General features: G+C 41.2%; 1 protein-coding gene across 1 annotated transcript; it reads right to left on the reverse strand.

The window, feature by feature from the left end:
- Window positions 1-246: 246 nt before the first annotated feature.
- On the reverse strand, window positions 247-21,160 carry borcs7 (BLOC-1 related complex subunit 7). The gene is made up of 5 exons (XM_079686304.1): window positions 21,004-21,160; window positions 7,839-7,901; window positions 7,639-7,682; window positions 7,533-7,553; window positions 247-7,436 (listed from the first exon to the last, which is right to left on the reverse strand). Exons 1-5 carry the CDS (start codon window positions 21,133-21,135, stop codon window positions 7,385-7,387), a joined length of 312 nt encoding a protein of 103 aa, XP_079542430.1. The 5' UTR covers window positions 21,136-21,160; the 3' UTR covers window positions 247-7,384.
- Between the last annotated feature and the right edge of the window lie 574 nt (window positions 21,161-21,734).

Below are 21,734 nucleotides of genomic sequence, written 5' to 3' on the forward strand. Positions count from 1 at the left end.
CATTAAATAATCAGTTGCATTCATTTCTTATGGCTCTATATGTATGGAGCTATTTCAGGGTCATAAGTTTTGATCCTTAAAAAAAAATGCAATTTATTTGAAAGTTCAAATTTTTATCCTGAACTTTGAAAAATACTATGATGTATTCAAAATAAGTATTTGAAATCATTTTTCAGATTGAATATTATTTTTGATTCAGTTCGGCAATTTTTTTGGAATAAAATATTTATTTTCAGATTTCACTTTTATACCTTTTATGCCTATTTCCTTGCTGCTGTCCTGACGTGGTTTTGCTTCGGGAACATCGTGGATGCTGTTGAGCTGGACTGGGAAAATGGCAAATGTCGTGTTTCTGCTGTGCCTTTTTTTGACTGTGCTGGACAAGGAGAAGTTCGCTAGTCATCCTGACAATTCTGCTGGATGCGGGTCCGTTCTGCCGCCCGCAGTGGACATCCCCTGTACAGGTTCGGATGGGTTGCACAAACAATTGCTAGTTGCACTGTCGCGGACATTCATTTCGTCAAATGTCTGTCTTTCTCACATGCCTGCCACAATGGTCCTTCAGAATTGTTTTTTGAACTCTAATCTCACTTTTGCGAAGTTTGCTGGTGACTCTAGAACAGCTGAAAATGTATGTGTGTTGATTAAGAGGAAAAGGTGCTTGGTATTTTTATTGTTGTTACTATCAGGAAATGTACAGCCAAATCCGGGTCCACCTGGTAGTTTTAGTCAAATAGCTACTCCTGCTGATTTTAGTTCTAGATCGGGGTTAGGTTTAATTCATTTAAATGTGCGCAGTCTGTTACCTAAATTAGATTTTGTCCGTATTTGGGTGAGTTCAACTGATGCTGATGTCATTGTCTTATCAGAAACGTGGCTAGACAAATCGATCTTGGCCTCTGACATTTACATAAATGGTTACAATGTATATCGCACTGACCGTCCTAAAAAAGGTGGTGGCGTTGCCATTTATGTCAAAAATAAGTTTTGTGTAACAAAAATGGTTTCCAAATCTGTTAGTAAACAACTAGAATTTTTAGCTGTGAATGTCGAAGTAACAAAGGGTCAACAGGTCATGGTGGTGGGTTGCTACAGGGCCCCCTCGGCTGTCAAGGACTCCTTATCTTCATTGGCAAAACTGTTATCTCAACTTTCCTACAAGGAAATAGTGCTGCTTGGTGATTTTAATTGGGATTGGTTAACTTCTGTGTCAGAGGATTTTAAAAACCTGTGTACCTCTTTGAACATTACTCAGATTATAGACAGTCCTACTCGCCCAAATATTAAGTCCCCAAATAAATCCTCCTTAATTGATCTAATTTTAACAAATGTTCCATATAAATACTCATCTGTGGGAGTATTTGCTAATGATGTGAGTGACCACTGTGTTGTAGCCACAATTAGGGACACTAAGGTCCAAAAAGTTAAACCACGCATCATCACAAAGAGAGATAAAAAACACTTAGTAGAGCAGGGTTTTTTACATGATCTGTTTGATTTTGATTGGGGAAAAATCGATCTGTGTGCTGATGTAGAAACTGCATGGTCTTATTTTTATCTTGGTTTTATAAAAATTATAGATAAACATGCACCTCTGCGTAAATTTAGAGTGAAGGGACGAAACAATCCCTGGTTTTCTGCTGAAATGTCCAGTCTCCTTCATGAGAGAAACAATGCCTGGGCAAAGGCTAGGAAATCAGGCTCAGAGGTAGAATGGCTACGCTTTAGGCAGCTAAGGAATAGCTTTACTTCAAATGTCAAAAGTGCTAAGTCAAAGTACTATTTGTCAGTTACCACAGAAAACCTGAATAATCCTAGTAAATTTTGGAAAGCCATAAAATCGATTTCCACTGGTGATATCCCAAATGAGCTACCTCCGTACCTCACCACAGCATCTGGCATTATATCAGACAGGGCCACCATGCTAAATTGCTTTAATAAGCATTTTGTCTCTTGTGGCTCTCTGTTTGATTCTGTCACTGACTGTGCTTCTGCTTCTGTGAACGCTCCAGTCCTTGACTCTGAACAATGTGGTCTGGAAAACCCTTTCAGTTTTACTCCTTTAACTGTTGGTATTGTCCATGAAGCTTTATCCAAGTTAGATCCTAAGAAACCGGCTGGCCCGGACAACGTAGAACCTTTCTTTTTAAAGATAGCTGCAGATTTTATTGCTCCACCTCTTACTTCTCTTTTTAACCTCTCCCTCAGCACAAATACAATTCCTAAAGTATGGAAGTCTGCTTATGTCCTGCCTCTACTGAAAGGAGGGGAGGCAACTATTTTAAATAACTATAGGCCAATCTCTAAATTGTCAGTTTTGGCTAAGGTGCTCGAACGACTTGTGAGTGAACAAGTAAAGGAGTTTTTATGTATAAATGATATCCTGTCTAAACATCAGTCAGGCTTCAGGAAGAAACATAGCACCATCACTGCAACAATGAAAGTGGTAAATGATATTACTAGTATGCTAGATAATAAACAGAGTTGTGCAGCTCTGTTTATTGACCTTTCCAAAGCGTTTGACACCGTTGATCATCGTGTCTTAAAACAGAGGCTACTCAGTACTGGCATATCCAGCCATGCAGTGGGGTGGTTTGTGAACTACCTCTCTGAAAGGTCCCAATGTGTTCACTTTGATGGGCTGTCTTCTGAGTGGTTAAACATTGCTAATGGTGTTCCTCAAGGTTCTGTTTTAGGTCCACTTTTATTCTCTATATATATCAACAGTTTAGGTGAAAATGTGGATGAAGCTACTTTACATTTTTATGCGGACGATACCGTGATGTATTGTGCAGGTCCCTCCATTCAGGAGGCGGTTGTTAAATTACAGGCTGTTTTTAACATTATTCAGACTCAGCTCTCTGAACTAAAGCTTCTTTTAAATGTGGATAAAACCAAGATAATGCTCTTTTCAAAAGCTAAAAAGTCACCAGAGCCTGTTTTAGATATTGTATCAACGCAAGGAACAAAACTTGAAGTTGTTGCCTGTTACAAATACCTTGGTATCTTGCTTGATGACTGTCTCTCTTTTAAACTTCATGTCAATAACCTGCTTAAAAAACTGAGGGTTAGGCTAGGTTTCTTTTTCAGGAATAAGTCCTGTTTCTCGCTTGAGGCCAGGAAAAGGCTAGTCACTGTGACCTTTTTACCTGTGCTGGACTATGGTGATCTGCTGTATATGAATGCACCTGCCAACTACCTAAGCAAACTAGATGCTGCGTATCATAGTGCTCTGAGATTTGTCACTAACTGTAAAGCACTTACTCATCACTGTACATTGTATACCAAGGCAGGTTTACCATCACTCACTGTACGGAGGCTCAGTCACTGGTACACTTTTATCTATAAAGCTATGTTGGGCAAACTCCCGTATTATATCTGTTCATTGATAAAGCAGAAAGTTGCAAGCAGCTATTGTCTGCGATCACAGGATATAGTCTTGTTAGATGTGCCAAGAGTAAGGACTGTCTTAGGTAAGACAGCTTTTATGTGCGCAGCTCCACTTGCTTGGAACAGTCTACAGGCAAAATTGAAATTGAGCATTTTTATTTCTTTGAATGTATTTAAGGCATGTCTAAATGAAATGCTTTCTGACACTCTGGGTATTTGTAAATGTTGAATATGTAAATATGATATCCTCTGTTGTTTGTATGTTGTTTTTATGTTTCATGTGGAACTAAATGATGCAGGTCTCCCTTGTAAATGAGATCGATGATCTCAAGGGACTAATCTGTCTAAATAAAGGTTTGAAATGAAATGAATACATATTTTGGTATTTGAATCCTTATTTTTTTCAGTTGCAGATTTTTCCTTTTCAGGTTCAAAGCAATTATTTTTTCAGGTTTCACATTGCTTTTCACCTTCAGATCGTTTTTCACTTTCAGACCTTTTTTTTCGCCTTCAGATCTTTTTTTCTCGCTTTCAGACTTTTGGCCCTGATGTTGCGTGGGGGGGGGGCTTAGCAAAGAGTAGTTTGGCATCCTGAGTGGCAGGCCTCCCTCTGTCATGTTGCCTTCAAGGATGTTAGGTAGCGCGAGAAATATAACTCAATACTTTCTATACACAATACTCCCGTGATTGGTGATAAACTGATACCACCATCAAAGTTCCGTTAAGCAAGCTGTTGAGCATCGTAATTGGCAACAATCAAGGTATAAGAGCAATAAACTGTGCTCGAATGTGAAATTACGTATCCGCAATCAAGCATTGTCCTTCCCCACTTCCACGTAGCTCCATGAACGCATTGGCTTGGTTTTTGCGATCAGAATCAGATTACCTTTATTAGTCCCACAGAGGATACATTTACATTTTTACAGCAGAGAAGAGCCAAAGACAGCTTAATGCTACCTAAAGCATGCATGAAAAAAGTATTAAAGATTCAAAAAAGAAATTATATATATTTTTTAAAGTTACACATTTTACATAATACACACCCTGTAACAGTTCTGCGGATTTAGCAGCACAGTTTTTAACGGCATATATATATTGCACATATTGCAAATATTGCACATAGTTGGTATTTATCAACAAGAGGTGTTATAGACTGAGTTGTTTTGTGCGGGGTCTAGGGGCTGTGCTGACTGTAGTCTGACCGCTGCAGGAAGGAAGGACCTGCGGTATCTCTTCGTGAGACAGCGGGGGATGGCGTCAGGTCCACCAGAACAACCTGCTGGCTCGTTACGGATACGTAATTTCACATTCTAGCACAGTTTATTGTGCTTATACAGTGGGGCAAAAAATCAGTTAGTCAGCCACCAATTGTGCAAGTTCTCCCACTTAAAAATATGAGAGAGGCCGGTAATTTTCATCCTAGGTATACCTCAACTATGAGAGACAAAATGAGAAAAAAATCCAGAAAATCACATTGTCTGATTTTTAAAGAATTTATTTGCAAATTATGGTGAAAAATAAGTATTTGGTCACCGACAAACAAACAAGATTTCTGGCTCACACAGACCTGTAACTTCTTCTTTAAGAGCCTCCTCTGTCCTCCACTTGTTAAATGTATTAATGGCACCTGTTTGAACTCGTTATCAGTATAAAAGACACCTGTCCACAACCTCAAACAGTCACACTCCAAATTCCACTATGGCCAAGACCAAAGAGCTGTCAAAGGACAGCAGAAACAAAATGGTAGACCTGCACCAGGCTGGGAAGACTGAATCTGCAATAGGTAAGCAGCTTGGTGTGAAGAAATCAACTGTGGGAGCAATTATTAGAAAATGGAAGACATATGAGACCACTGATAATCTCCCTCGATCTGGGGCTCCACGCAAGATCTCACCCCATGGGGTCAAAATGATCAGAAGAACGGTGAGCAAAAATCCCAGAACCACACGGGGGGACCTAGTCAATGACCTGCAGAGAGCTGGGACCAAAGTAACAAAGGCTACCATCAGTAACACACTACGCCGCCAGGGACTCAAATCCTGCAGTGCCAGACGTGTCCCCTTGCTTAAGCCAGTACATGTCCAGGCCCGTCTGAAGTTTGCTAGAGAGCATTTAGATGATCCAGAAGAGGATTGGGAGAATGTTATATGGTCAGATGAAACCAAAATATAACTTTTTGGTAAAAACTCAACGAGACGTGTTTGGAGGAGAAAGAAGGTTGAGTTGCATCCAAAGAACACCATACCTACTTTGAAACATGGGGGTGGAAACATCATGCTTTGGGGCTGTTTTTCTGCAAAGGGACCAGGACGACTGATCAGTGTAAAGGAAAGAATGAATGGGGCCATGTATCGTTAGATTTTGAGTGACAATCTCCTTCCATCAGCAAGGGCATTGAAGATGAAACGTGGCTGGGTCTTTCAGCATGACAATGATCCCAAACACACCGCCCGGGCAACGAAGGAGTGGCTTCGTAAGAAGCTTTCAAGGTCCTTGAGTGGCCTAGCCAGTCTCCAGATCTCAACCCCATAGAAAATCTTTGGAGGGAGTTGAAAGTCCGTGTTGCCCAGCGACAGCCCCAAAACATCACTGCTCTAGAGGAGATCTGCATGGAGGAATGAGCCAAAATACCAGCAACAGTGTTTGAAAACCTTACAGAAAACGTTTGACCTCTGTCATTGCCAACAAAGGGTATATAACAAAGTATTGAGATGAACTTTTGTTATTGACCAAATACTTATTTTCCACTATAATTTGCAAATACTTTCTTTAAAAATCAGACAATGTGATTTTCTGGATTTTTTTCTCTCATTTTGTCTCTCATAGTTGAGGTATACCTAGGATGAAAATTACAGGCCTCTCATCTTTTTAAGTGGGAGAACTTGCACAATTGGTGGCTGACTAAATACTTTTTTGCCCCACTGTACCTTGATTGTTGCCAACTACGATGCTCAACAGCTTGATTAACGGAACTTTGACGCTGGTATCAGTTTTATTTCCCACCTATCAGGGAGTATCGTGTATAGAAAGTATTGAGTTATATTTCTCGCGCTACCTAACATCCTTGAAGGCAACATGACAGAGGGAGGCCTGTCACTCAGGATGCCAAACTACTCTTTGCTAAGCCCCGCCCCCCCAAGCAACATCAGGGCCAAAAGTTTGAAAGCGATCTGAAGGTGAAAAGCAATGTGAAACCTGAAAAAATAAGATTTGAAACTGAAAAAATAATTGTTTTGAATCTGAAAACGATAAAAATGTAACTGAAAAAAAATAAGAATTCAAATATCAAAATATGTATAAAAGTGAAATCTGAAAATAAATATTTTTATTCAAAAAGATTGCTGAACTGAATCAAAAATAATATTCAAACTGAAAAATGATTTCAAATACTTATTTTTATTTTGAATACATCATTGTATTTTTCAAAGTTCAGGATAAAAACTTGAACTTTCAAATAAATTGTATTTTTTTGAATGATCAAAACTTATGACCCTGAAATAGCTCCATATATCTGCAGCTTTTCCAGAGTCATTTCTTATGATTATATTTTTCCACAGGCCAACAACAGCTTCAAAAAAACTATTTCCCTCAAAGAAAAAACCAAACATGCCCTGTTGTCGTGAGAGAAAAAGTGCAGAAGGAAACATCCATTGAAACTCAGTGTGCTGCTCTGTGATGCTAGTTCAGATACTTGGCATCTCATCTTGGGTGCAAGTTCATCAATGTTTGGGCTCAGGCTCTGAGCTGAGGAAACCCTCAGGGTTGAGTGAAGGTGTGCTTACAATATACCGGCGGGCCAGATCTAATAGTAATTAAACATTATCCTGTGGGCCGAAATTAAATCCACCAAGGGCCTGATTTGGCCCCCGGGCCTTGAGTTTGACACATGTGCATTAACGTAATACAATTAATTTAAAACATTTGACATTATTTAATAAAACATTTTCCCAGGCCCTTGCATTGTAAAGGCTTGGTGTTAGTGTTGGGGGGGGCATCACTTCAGAAGGTGTCTCAGCTGGTCCTGTAGGTTTTTTGAGTGCTCTACACTGCAGGGGGAGGGGGAGAGGGGCAGGTCATCACTTTGTGTTAACTCTCAGTCTGTTTCTCATGAGGCATAAACACAGCGCGGTGGGGAGACTTACTTCTTCTGGATGGCCTCCTGCCTAACAGAGAGACAGACAGACAGTCTTAATATTCACTTCCAATAGAGCAACATAATGTCTGGATAAACAGCTGGCCGGTACTCACTGGTATTGTAGATGTGTCGTGATTATGGACATTTTTCTCAGACTCTGGAAGACAAATGATAATGAAGACATTTTTGTAATTATACAAAAAGAGCAGAACAGGTGTCAACACAGTGAGATGGGATGTACTCTTCAGTGTGTGGTACTGTTGTGTGTGTCTATTGTCTGTGGTGTGTTCAATGACTCTGTGCTCATACGTACATCCTCAGAGTGAAGGATAGCGTCCTCCTGGATCACCATATTCCTTGCTGCTTGTCCCAGAAGCTGAGAGAGACAGAGACACAATGTTCATGACCCTCTCATCTGCCAAACTAATAACACTCAAGATTCCTGTCTTGTCAGGAAAAAAACATCAGTTTAATGTCACAGAAGACAAAAAAGCAGACACTTCTCAAAACGGGAATGCAGGAGCCAGCGAATCTTCCAACAAGAATTCAATACGTCGACTAAGCGTTTATAATGAAGTGAGATGCAACTAGAGGCAGAACTGCTTATCTATGAAGCAGGAATGCTAATGCTAGCAACATGTTCAGTAGATATATTTTGCCAAAGTTTTTCCTCAAGGAATCTACTTAAAGGCAAAATGCACTTTCTGATGTCTTTTATACATAAATCTGTGTCCCCAGTGTGTAAGGAGACTCACAAAGTGTCAGAAAATACAACCCTAAAAGAAACAAATCGGGATGCAAAGCAGATCCAGGATTTTTCTCCTCTGACGTCAATGGCGAAATGTGGCACACGTGACACGTCCCAACCTATCGTCTCCGAAACACGTGACACGTCCCAACCTATTTTCTCCGTATACTATCGTCTAGCTGAATCCCCTCTCGCAGCTGTGTGTCTGTGTATTCAGCAGGATGTCTGCAGGAGGTACTTAGAGTAAATTTGTTATATATAATACATATAATGGCACTGTTCTAGCGGTAAACACTTAAGAAAGAACATGTCAAGCTATGTGCTGAATCAGAAACAATGCGCTGCGTGTTTTGGGAGTAATATGGTCTCTGTTTACATTAACACTCAGAGCTAACGCTGTACTGGAGAGAATGTGTGACGCGCTCTATCGAAATCAGTCGGAAGTCGCAACGGCTCATTTAAAAATAAACGTGGATTTGCGTAAAAAAATTGTTTTTCGGGGTTCGGGTGTTTTGTTTGATTTTAAATAAACAAAGTCTTGGCTTTCAGAATATCAATATCAATATATTTCATTCCAAAATCACACGATAAATACATTTTTGAAGCTTGTACATTTTCTTGTGAGTGTTTTCCCCAGGAAACAAATACAATACACACAAATGTAAAAATACATACACACACACACACACTAGGGGCCGTAACGCAACGCAGTTTATTTGAATACATTATTGTTTACAGACGAGAGTAGCATGTGACAACATCCGGAATGACCGGAAACCAAACGAGCCGAGAAGTATTGTTTAGAGTATTGATTACAGCGTTTAGAATGTGTTAAATGAAAAGTGATGAAAGAGAATATGAGGAGAAACGGCGTGTTAAGCATATATTGAATGTGAAAAGAACCTATCCTCATTTTAAATGCAATAACGGACATTGGAGACGAGGCGAGCCGGCTGGCGGAGAGGAGCCAGCAGAGGATATATAACAGCACCAGAGGAGAGATCCAGGCTCTTCTCTTCCCTATCGAGGAGCGGATCACAGCTGTTTGTCTGACTGAACAATATCATGCTTGTGACCAACCCGCGCCTTTTTTAATTAAAGTACCCAATTGAACTTTCACAGAGACTCCATTTAGTCTCCTTTTAAAGCTTCTCTCCTGGTCGGGAGAATAACGAACACAGTTAACAGCGGCGGGCAGGAAGTAGACCGGTGACAGCATCCGGCCCATCCCCCAAATAAACTAATTTGCAGACCCTATCCCTCCGTAGTCCTTCAAGTCGGAGGAGAAAAGCCAGCGTTCTCCTCCGGTTTACAGGCACTGTGTAAATTATATATTGTGGTACCGTGAAAAGGGAGTCGGAGGCGGTGTATTAAGAATTGACTTCCACACTTTATTATCCATTAAACTCTCGGAGGTTAATACATGAACTTCTCTGCATGACAAGCTAGCAGGAAGGATTAGCTACAGTTCAGTGTTCCCACTAAAGGGTCCGTGTGGCAACACAATACAAGAGGTGAATTATGTCCAATAACGTGTCACCACACAAGCCCCCCCAGAATTCATGTGTAAACAAAATCCGTATGGCGGGGAGGAACAACCCGCCTGCCCCCACGAGACCTGCGCACCGGAGTCGGTACAGCGACTTCCGCCTGTGCGGCCCCCGTCAGAGGAGGGACCGGAACAACAGGTCCGCACTCCCTGACAGGAATCAAAGCCGGGGGGCGGCCCCGTCTCGGCGGTCGAGCCAGCACTACCGGCTGGTCCACGTCCAAGTGAGCAGCCTTCACCGGGTCAACTGAGACGTGCTCAGCCTTGCCGCCCATGTCGAGCACCAGGTGCTTGTCCCCGTGCTCCAAGACCCGGAAAGGTCCATCGTAAGGGGGCTGCAGGGGGCCTCTGTGTGCATCGTGACGGACGAAAACGTGCCCAGCCGAGCGTAGCTCCGCGGGAACTTGAGACCTTGGCGCTCCGTGCTGAGTGGTCGGAACTGGAGGGAAAGCCTCCGCCGCGTCCCGTAGGAAAACCCGCTGGGCCGTGGCAGACCAGGGGGACTGTCGGAGCGGCGGACAATGCCCAGGCGCTCCATGGTTGCCGCCCTCGCCACAGCCAGCTTAGAAGGGTTCAACCGCCGGGCCCTGGTGTAGACAGGAGGCCCCTTGGTAGTGACGTGGTGCTCCACGCCATGCTTAGTGGTAAGCGGAGAGAAGGCGGGCCGCAACAGGTCTGGAAACTCGGCCAACAGTCTGAGAAACGTGTCTGCCCCCGACAGCGAGCCCGAAAGCCTGTCGTACGCTGCGCTGCCAAGTGTGCACACGAGGGAAGAAAATGTTAAGGCATCAACCAAACGCCTATTCTTAACGTCCACTAAGAGTCCATGAGCAAACAAAGAATCCGTTCCGAGGAGGGGAAAAGAAATGTCCGCTGTCACAAAATCCCAGCTGAAATGCTGTCCTCCGATGCACAAACACATAGGCCTCACACCGTGCGTGCGAATGGGACCGCCGTTAGCCATCGTCAACCACGGTCCGTGCCCACCGCGGGGGATGTCTTCACTCGAAGCGGGAACTATGCTCCGTTGAGCGCCCGTGTCACAGAGAAACAGGTTCCCCAAATGCTGTCGCTGACGAAGAGGAGCCTGCACGTGCCGCCACTACTGAGCGCCGGCCCCTCCGTTTCCCGGGGGTTTGTAGCTGCATGGAGCGATGCATTTCTTAGCCATTGTCCCGAAACGTGCGTGGTAAAAGGACTCTCCGTTGTCTCCACGCCGGCTCGACACAACCGTGTCCGGCCTCCGCCACGCTTTCTTGACTGCAGATGGGCCGCTGAGCGTCGCGGCTAACGTCTCTGCACCTGGCTGTTGTGTAGCCAGGAAAAAACGATCCGCTTCCTCAGCCAAGTCACGGGGCTCCGTGACAGGCGTGTTGGCCAGCGCCGTCTGGACCGGGGGAGGCAAGTGACGTAGGAAAATCTCCCCCCCCTAGCAGATTTAGCATTTTCTCCATTAGCTGAGATGGCTTGCTGTCTCCCAGGCATTGAATGTCAAGTATCTGGCGGGCCCTCTCCTTAGCAGATAAGCTAAATGTCTTAAGGAGAAGGGCCTTAATCGCCTCATATTTGCCAAGGTGTGGGGGGGCTGCGATAAATCCCACCGACCTGGACGACGCAGAGCTTCCCAGCGCTGCTACCACATGGTAGTATTTCAGGTCCCCGTCACGGACCTGTCGGCAGGCGAAGTGCGCCTCCACGTGTGCGAACCATGCCTCCACGGCGTGCTCCCAGAATTGCGGCAGCTTTATGAAAACATCGCGCTCAGCCATGTTCGTACATTTCCCGGAAACTGTCTCGGAAAAATCAGGGTCACCAGTGTGGTGCCGTGAAAAGGGAGTCGGAGGCGGTGTATTAAGAATTGACTTCCACACTTTATTATCCATTAAACTCTCGGAGGGTTAATACATGAACTGCTCTGCATGACAAGCTAGCAGGAATGATTAGCTACATCTCAGTGTTCCCACTAAAGGGTCCGTGTGGCAACACAATACAAGAGGTGAATTATGTCCAATAACGTGTCACCACAATATATAGAATAATTATGATGATAAATGCATTTTTTTACCACTAAAATACAGCAACACATCTTTGATTCATGTCATTTATAACTGGGATATAACAATTATTATTAACTTTGTCTGTACAAAGTAGCCTGTCCAGGAAATATGCCCAGATCAACAAAAACTGCGAGCCGGCAGGCAAGACGCTCCGCTTCTGAAATGCTTCTGAAACGCACCCGGTAGGGTATGACGCTGGAGGAGGCCGGACCAAAACCAAACGCAGCCGTTACGCGACACAGACGGACCCGGTGGAATCGAGGGGTTAGCAGGGGAAAGCTTCCTGACGCTACAAAGGGGCGTGGCTAGCAGCAGCTGTTCCATTTAAAGCTACGGTCACAGAATCAGCCTTTTCGGACAATAGTATGAAGCTGCAGCGTCGGAGACTGCAGTCTCAGGACCGCACTCCTGGGACCGCACTCCTAGTTGTTTTGCAACATCGCCACCTAGCGAATTGGATGACCGCAAGTACAACCAGCAATTATTGAGTCTCATACACAGCGAGTCTCTTTAGATGTAATGATTGTTATTAACGATCTAAAAATGCATGAAAATGTGTTTTTCTTACAGAAAAAAAACTATTATTATCAACAACAATTTGTTGTTAATGTTTTTGTCTTTTAATAACAAAGTCTTTTATATTTGTCTTATCAAATTTGACAAACAACGTAAATATATATATATATTGTAGTAAGAATTATATAATCTATTTATAATTGTAAATGTATATTGTATGTAACACATACAGTTGACATACATTTAGATGTATATTTTCTTAAAAGAAAACAAAAATGTTAATTTAGTTTTTGGGAGAAGGGGTGAGATTAAATAAGTGTAAACTCCATCTAAGACACGAGTGGATCTGACTTTAATTACATTTGAGTTGAGTGTTTCGTCAACCTAGTGTGTTGCTTAAAATAATACTTCCGCATACAGTATGTGACACTGTAAGTGTTGCACGGCCAGATACGGCTCGAGAAGCTGACTCAGATAAGGAAATATATGATACATTATGATATTATATGATCGATGATCTGATTGATGATGTAATATGAATGATAAGTGCGACACGCCGGCGTCTTCTCTGCATACGGAAGTTTAAACTGCATTTCCTTTATCCTGTAATACGACTTGATAGATTTAAACTCCGCACACTGAGCTCTGATTGGTCAGCAGGCGTTGCTTTCACTGAGTGGATCTCTTTTCTATAGACGCCGGAGGCGGGCAGCGTCAGGTAAAAAAAGTTATTTAGCCTTCCCAAACCTGAGCCTCACGCGCCCCCTATGCCCAGTTTCATTAAACAAAAATGCTAACAGTTGGTTTTGCAGCGAGTCATCAGGCTAACATATGACTCAATACACCAGAAAAGTTGTTAACTTTAAACAAACAACACGGTTCACATTACTCACACTATTACTGTAATTAGTGATTAAATCAACAATTAATGTAGGACACCTAGTTGAGCTTGCCAAAATCACGCTACAGTTTCATTAAACAAATAATCAAATATGCTAACAGTTTATTTTGCCGAAAGCTATAGCTAACGAATACTTTTTTTAGTGCCTTTAATACGGTTAGAAGCTATCATAAGCTAACAGGTGATTGTTTGTATTGCCTTAAGACTATCATAGTTAACGTTAGTTAATCACACTTCATTTCAAGACACCGGAATTGTTATTAATTTTAAACAAATACAACTTTAAAAGCACTTCATATTACTCACACTCTGTGCTTTGTCGTTCATATTCATGTCTCCTGCTCGCTAGGTGGCAGTGTCACGAAAAACTAGGGTCCTAAGAGTGCGGTCCTGAGACTGCAGCCTTCGACGCTGCAGCTTCATGTTACTCTTTTTGGAACAGGGCTGGAATAGAGGGGTATGAGCAGTGGCGGCTCCAGAGTATTTTTGTTGGGTAATCTATGGTAGGGCTAACCCATGCAGTGGTGGGGCTCAAGTCAGTATTTGCAATGTAATTACATACACGCTATATTGCCCCCCTTGACAGTGAAATGCCACCCGCGAGGTGTCCCTGTCTCAATCAAAATGGAACTGTATGAAATAAAACGGCACATTTGTCTTGTAGGAAATAAAAAGGGATAGTACACGTTGAAGATGCAATGGCAATACGGAATGACGGTTCCGATTGATCTCAATCAATAAGGCATGACGCAGACCCAACGTTTCGTTGCTCTGATTGGCTGTAGGTCTATTCAAATTGCATTCGGAGGCATTTTGATCTGACCGCGGCCACGCTGATATTATAACGCCAGAGAATTTCCACACCTTTAGTGTATAAAACTTCCCCACTACTTAGACTATTCCTTGCACCCCTCTTCTAGCATAACCCCGAATGGTCTCAACCATATTGCATCAGTAACGTGCACTTGTTGTAACAGCAAGATCAATTTGTGTGTTGTGGACATGACCCGTATATTTTCGCAAGCCGTTTTCTCAACATTTAGCATTTTGCTTATTATTTAATTGAATTTGCTTACTTTAACATCATTTTTCATCGTGGGGCTAAGGTGGGGCTAAGCCATTTCTTGGTATGGCTGTAGCCTACCCCAGCCATACCCTGGCGCCGCCACTGGGTATGAGGCATGCTACAATGGGTGATCTGTTTGGTATTTTAAGCAAAACACTTCACGGACATGTTTTGCATACAGTTGCAAGAACAAGTATGTGAACCCTTTGGAATTACCTGGATTTCTGCATAAGTTGGTCATAATATGGAGGAAGCCACTGCTGTCCAGAAAAAACATTGCTGCACGTTTGAAGTTTGCAAAAGAGAAACTGGATGTTCCACAGCACTACTGGCAAAATATTCTGTGGACAGATGAAACCAAAGTTGAGTTGTTTGGAAGGAACACACAATGCTATGTGTGGAGAAAAAAAGGCACAGCACACCAACATCAAAACCTCATCCCAACTGTGAAGTATGGTGGAGGGAGCATCATGGTTTGGGGCTGCTTTGCTGCCTCAGGGCCTGGACAGATGGCCATCATCGACGGAAAAATGAATTCTCAAGTTTATCAAGACATTTTGCTGGAGAACTTAAGGCCATCTGTCCACCAATTGAAGCTCAACAGAAGATGGGTGATGCAACAGGACAACGACCCAAAGCACAGAAGTAAATCAACAACAGAATGGCTTCAACAGAAGAAAATACGCCTTCTGGAGTGGCCCAGTCAGAGTCCTGACCTCAACCCAATTGAGATGCTGTGGCATGACCTCAAGAGAGCGATTCACACCAGACATCCCAAGAATATTGCTGAACTGAAACAGTTTTGTAAAGAGGAATGGTCCAAAATTCCTCCTGACCGTTGTGCAGGTCTGATATGCAACTAGGAAACGTTTGGTTGAGGTTATTGCTGCCAAAGGAGGGTCAACCAGTTATTAAATCCAAGGCTTCATATACTTTTTCCACCCTGCACCGTGAATGTTTACATGGTGTGTTCAATAAAAACATAAAAACATATAATTGTTTGTGTGGTTTTAGCTTAAGCAGACTGTGTTTGTCTATTGTTGTGACTTAGATGAAGATCAGAACACATTTTATGACCAATTTATGCAGAAATCCAGGTAGTTCCAAAGAGTTTTTCTTGCAACTGTAGGTATGGCCCTAGAATATATTCTAATAGGTCAATTTTAAGTTAAGTTACCCAAACTTATTTTTTAGATACATGTACTTTACTTGAGTATTTCAATTTTTTGCTACTTTGTACTTCTACTCCACTACAATTCAGAGGTAAATGTTGTACTTCTACTCCACTACATGTATGTAATACCTTTAGTTACTTTACAAATGTGGATGAATGATGTGAAATATAATCAAGTGTTGAATCAGACTTTAGTTCCACCTGGAGTAAATTCACAAGCTACCCTGCAGTATACAAAGTCATTCAAACTAGCTGCACCTTTGCCAGCTTTGATAACACTTTAAAGATCAATCATTATAAAACATATCATATATATTATTCTGAAATGGACCAATCTGCACAATGACTACTTTTACTGTCGCTACTTTAACTATATGTTGATGATAATACTGTACTTTTACTTGAGTAACATTTTGTTAACATGTAACAGAGTATTCCTAAACTCTGGTACTTCTACTTTTACTGAAGTACAAGTAAGTGTAAGGATCCTTAGCTTTACCCAGGATGTTAGGCTACATTTAAGAAATCCAACTACATGACCTAAGCAGCAGTGGCGGCGCTAGGCGGTGGCTACTTGGGCTCAAGCCCCGGATGTTTCACTTAAAAAATTTTAAAAAATGGTTGAAAACTTCTCGGGACGTAGTGTGCAGTACCGGAGTCCACCAGAGAGGCAGCCGCTGCGGGACAGTAGTCTGCATACTGCATAGCCTTCCCTGCCCTGAAGAAGTGATCCTTCATAGTGCCTGACGAGTTTTAAGCTAATAGCCTATAAAGTTATGGATATTAGAAAGCCACAAGCTGAAGCAGCAGCAGTATCAGCAGCTGACAACAATGTCATTACCAGCAGTGAAGAAATGGATGATGTTTCAGGTTTGTGAATCTAATGGTGATATCTGCCCTCTGGCTGACTGAGTAACAAGTGAAAAAGAGTGATGTAACATTAATGTTATAGCTAGTAAACATGGAGTAACCACACTAAGTATACCCTTATAGGTTAGTATGTATACAGAACATGGCTAAAAATTATCCTAAAATGTAACATTAACCCTTCATACATCAGTCTACTTTTAAGACACTAAAATAACGTATTTTTATTTTGTTTTCGCGCGTGGAATTATACCGGCTCTCGTTTCAGCAGTAGGGCCTGGCTCATTTCGTGGCATCTGCAGGCAGAGGCAAGTACTTCCGGCATCTGCCACAGAGGCCGCTACTCCGTGGTATCTGTGGCAAGTATATGCCACAGATGTGGTATCTGTGGCAAGTATACCACAGATGCCACAACTTGCCGTGGCAAGTATATGCCACAACCATGCCACAACTTGCCGTGGCAAGTATATGCCACAACTTGCCGTGGCAAGTAAATGCCACAAGTTAAGAGTTAAGAGAAGGTTTACGGTAGCTGCCACTCGCCTTCCGTGGCAAATGCTGATATTTAAACCCGTATTTATCGCGTAAAATGTCGCTGTTTTGGCATGACTTTATCGGACTGATCTGTACACAAGACTGATGATCTGTTACTGATGATCCGATCTCTATTTTTCAAAAAGATTAAACATTATATGTTCTATAGATTTTACTTGGAGAACGTGGTTTGTTAAAAATAAATAAACATGCTATTTTTATGATAATACTCAAGATATATTATTATAAAACATCATCCTTAAAATTCTTTTTTAAAATGTATTTTTAAATGTTCTAAATTTGAAAAAACTAGATAAAAATAAACTAAAGTAAAAATCTTGTTTTTCATGCCCCAAGAGCAATAAAAACACCTGGTAAAAAAAAATCCTGAGTGAGGCTTTCATAATTCATGCATGAAAGGGTTAAGAAAGACAAATATATGTTTCTATTAGTTTTAGTAAGATGGTTTATTATAGTGCATTCTTACATATTCAGTCGGCTATATTGTTTATTCTTTAGATACTCTGTAGATAAATATCTACTAATAATGTGTAAATTATTTCCTGTTTCTTTTTATTATTATTATTTTATGTTTCCTATCCCTTATCACTGCTGTAACGCAAAGATTTCAACATTTTAGATGAATAAAGTAAATACAACGTATCATATCAAAATCTGTTTATGTTAATTAGCAACACAATGATTTGATATTTGCATGCATGACATATAACCTTTTTACTGATGCACAAAAAAAGTTTTAACAAGGGTGTAATTATATTACATTGTAACCCTCTTTCCTCAACATATTAAATCAACTTTATACGGTTAAATGAGGATTGCTTGGAGTATCATGCTTAAGAGAACATTCTTCATGTTTATTTAAGTATTTATCATTCTCATGGTGCTGCCCTAAGTCTGTAGCCAAGTCTAATAACACCATTGTACACGTTGCTGTGTCAATACAGATATTTATTTTTTTATTATTTGTATTTACTAGTAACAATACACCTGGTTATCGTAGCAAGCAGTGGAAACTCCCCTCAAGAAGCGACAATTGCCAAGGGCTTGCGTTGCAACGCTCACTTGCCAATATTTCTTTTTTTATTACAATATAGGCCTATGTTTAGCCTACTTTCATAGATATAGCACGTTTGTTTATTTTAGCAAACCACGTAGGCTATTCCAAGTAAAATTGAATATAAATGATAATTTATTATCTTTTTGAAAAATAGAGATCGCACATCAGTCCTGTGTACAGATCAGTCCGATAAATTCATGCCTAAACAGCGACATTTTACACGATAAATACGAGTTTAAATATCAGCATTTGCCACGGAAGGCGAGTGGCAGCTACTGTAAAACTTCTCTTAACTCTGGCATCTTGTGGCAACTCCCGTTCAGCATGCGCAAATGCCACGGCAAGTCGTGGCATATGCTTGCCACGGCAAGTTGTGGCATCTGTGGCATTTACTTGCCACGGCAAGTTGTGGCATATACTTGCCACGGCAAGTTGTGGCATCTGTGGCATATACTTGCCACAGATGCCACAGAGTAGTGGCCTCTGTGGGAGATGCCACAAATGCCAAGGCACATGCCACGGCGAGTAATGGCAACACTCATTGTGTTCTAGTATGATAAATAAAATAATATTGTACCTTGAAAATCAATGCATTCGTTCATTTGACACCTTGGTGGTTTTAGGTAGGCTATACAGCGACCCCTGGCGGTTCTAGTGTGAAGTAAAAGTAGAAGTAGCCAACCTAAATGTTGGAATACTCTGTTACAAGTAAAAGTCATGCATTAAAATGTTACTCAAGTAAAAGCGCAAAATGATTAGCATAACAATATACTTAAAGTGCATAATACATGTTTTCATTATAATGATTGATCATGAAAGTGTTCTCAAAGCTGGTAAAGGTGCAGCTAGTTTTAATGACTTTGTATACTGTAGTAGGGTATCTTGTGAATTTACTCCAGGAGTAACTATAAAGTCTGATTTAAGACTTGATTATATGTATCATCATTAATCAGAATCTGTAGTAAGTAACTAAAGGTAGCGTATTAAATAAATGTAGGGGAGTAGGCTACAATTACACAATTTACCTCTGAATTGTAGTGTGGTAAGTAGCCTACTACGTAACATACCATTTATATACTCAACTAAAGTACAAGTAGGCTATTTCTAAATCACAAGTACAGTACTTGAGTATACAAGTTAGCCTATTTCCCACCTCTGGTCAACAATGTTAGATCTTTATGTCAACTTACTAATAATGTATCTTGAGTATTATCATAAAAATAGCACGTTTATTTATTTTAACAAACCACGTTCTCCAAGTAAAATCTATAGCACATATAATGTTTAATCTTTTTGAAAAATATGATCGGACCATCAGTAACAGATCATCAGTCTTGTGTACAGATCAGTCCGATAAAGTCATGCCAAAACAGCGACATTTAAATATCAGCATTTGCCACGGAAGGCGAGTGGCAGCTACCGTAAGCCTTCTCTTAACTCTTAACTTGTGGCATTTACTTGCCACAGCAAGTTGTGGCATATACTTGCCACAGCAAGTTGTGGCATATATAAGTTGTGGCATATATTTGCCACGGCAAGTTGTGGCATGGTTGTGGCATATACTTGCCACGGCAAGTTGTGGATCTGTGGCATATACTTGCCACAGATACCACATCTGTGGCATATACTTGCCACAGATACCACGGAGTAGCGGCCTCTGTGGCAGATGCCGGAAGTACTTGCCACTGCCCGCAGATGCCACGAAATGTGCTTGCTGTCTCTCCGTTTCAGTACACATAACAACGGAACCATAGCAACGGAACTGACAGGCAACCCTCTGAATCAGACTCCGATTGGCTGTGACTGCATCCACTCAGTGTCCGATTCAGAAACGTGACTCTTACACTCTTTACGCCACAAACAAAGATGGTGGATGAGAATAGATCTATAAAACGATAAGCAATGCACCAGAATCAAGGTGAGACTATCCGCATCCTTTAAAACTCTACGCACATTCGTTTCACCAAAATAAGTAAACAACTGTATTTGAGTGAGTTAAGGCATTAGTTTGCTTCATTAAAGGAAGAATATGCTTTTGAATAATTTTGGAGAATATTTATAATGTAAATCTTCAATAAATATGGCATCATCTTCAATAACTTTACTAATATACAGTATATTTCTACCAAACTCTCTATTTGCATTGTTGTTGTTAGCATCTGGTTAGCTTAACGGATATTAAAAGCTGTTTCTAAAATAAGGAGAGGGAGAGCTCTGTCCTGTCAGACTGAGAGAGATAAATACAGCTCAGTGAGGTAAGGGACTCAGTGTTTAGATAGTTAATTTTAGTCTCGTTATCTCAGTGGGTCTCAAACGGTATGGTCACCATTTATGAGAATAAATGAAAAACAGTTATGAAATACTATATGACAGTAAAACAAGAATACAGTTCTAGGGAGTGATTTGTAAAATATCCATAAAGAAAAAGAACATCTGTTTACAGTTCTGTTTCATATGGGTGTTGTTGAGAGATGTATCCATAAATTCATGTTGCTCTCAAAGTGCACCATGTTGATGCATTTAACTTCAATATTTAAAAATATATATATTCCTGGGGGAGCTTGCCCCCGGGCACACCCTAGAGGAGGTGAGAACCCCCCTCCACTTATAAAATAGCACTTTACCTCTGCTTACACCTATATGCCATTTGATATGCTGTGAGCTGATTATCGAGCCTTCATTGTAAGAGTCGCGGGTACACTGAGTGTGTGCATATTCCACTGTAGCGCCCGGTACATTAATGGGAAACCCTAGTTTGTGCATGTTCAATACATTTGTAACGCTGTACACATGAACGTTTCTTTTTTCGGTTCAGCAAAAACAAAAATCTCACTCCAAGCTGAACTCAAATGCTGGCAGCCCTGTGATTGACTGATGGGGTCACAGATGTTTTGGCCTCCTCTGATTCTTTCTGACTCTACAGGAGGTGTGTTCTCTGTGCTAGCCTGTTAGCTGTTTGACGTGATGACATTCTTCGCGGGGCTTTACCTCCTGACTGCGGGATCCCTTCAGCACTTGGCGGGTCAGGGCGATCACATCCCCGCTAAAGGAGCCCACCTTGTCGGAGAGTAAGCCTTTGACAGACTGGCCGAACCGCGGCTGGGTCTCTGCTGACGCCATGTTGTGTTTGTGCTGGAGACGGCGAGAGAGCAGGGTCAAAATAGTCCATCAGAGCGATCCCCTCACTTTATGTTGGGTCCTGTTTACTTTGTATTTCATTTTCAAATGCTTCTGACATATACATGGCCATTAAACTGTCGCAATCATATACTGTATATATACACGACCAAGTGAACAAAGCCAGAGTTCACATGCTAACTAGAGAATGCAATTCCTGAAGAAATTGCTAGTGGGAATGCTTTATGCTGAAATATAATGTGTAGGAAGAAAGTGAATAATCAGGAATATTTGGATGACTGAATGGGTTCCATATAAATGAATATTATGTTAAAAAGTAGCATGAAACTCCAAATGTATAAATAATGTTAAAGATTTAAGGCTTTGAATGTAGAATATTATTTGTAGGAAAAGTTGAAAATGCAAAAAGAACTGGTGAAATAGTAACATTTCGCACATTTTATTTTCAAAAACCAGAACATGGGGGAAACAAACTATATAAAACATTTCAAATCAATTACTAACAAATTATATTCAGTGAAAACACGAGTGAAAAGGTGAAAATCTGTCAAACAATACATGAAAAAAACTATATAAAACTG

This window comes from Notothenia rossii (genome assembly GCF_949606895.1).
Source record: "Notothenia rossii genome assembly, chromosome: 6".
Classification (NCBI taxonomy): Eukaryota; Metazoa; Chordata; class Actinopteri; order Perciformes; family Nototheniidae; genus Notothenia; species Notothenia rossii.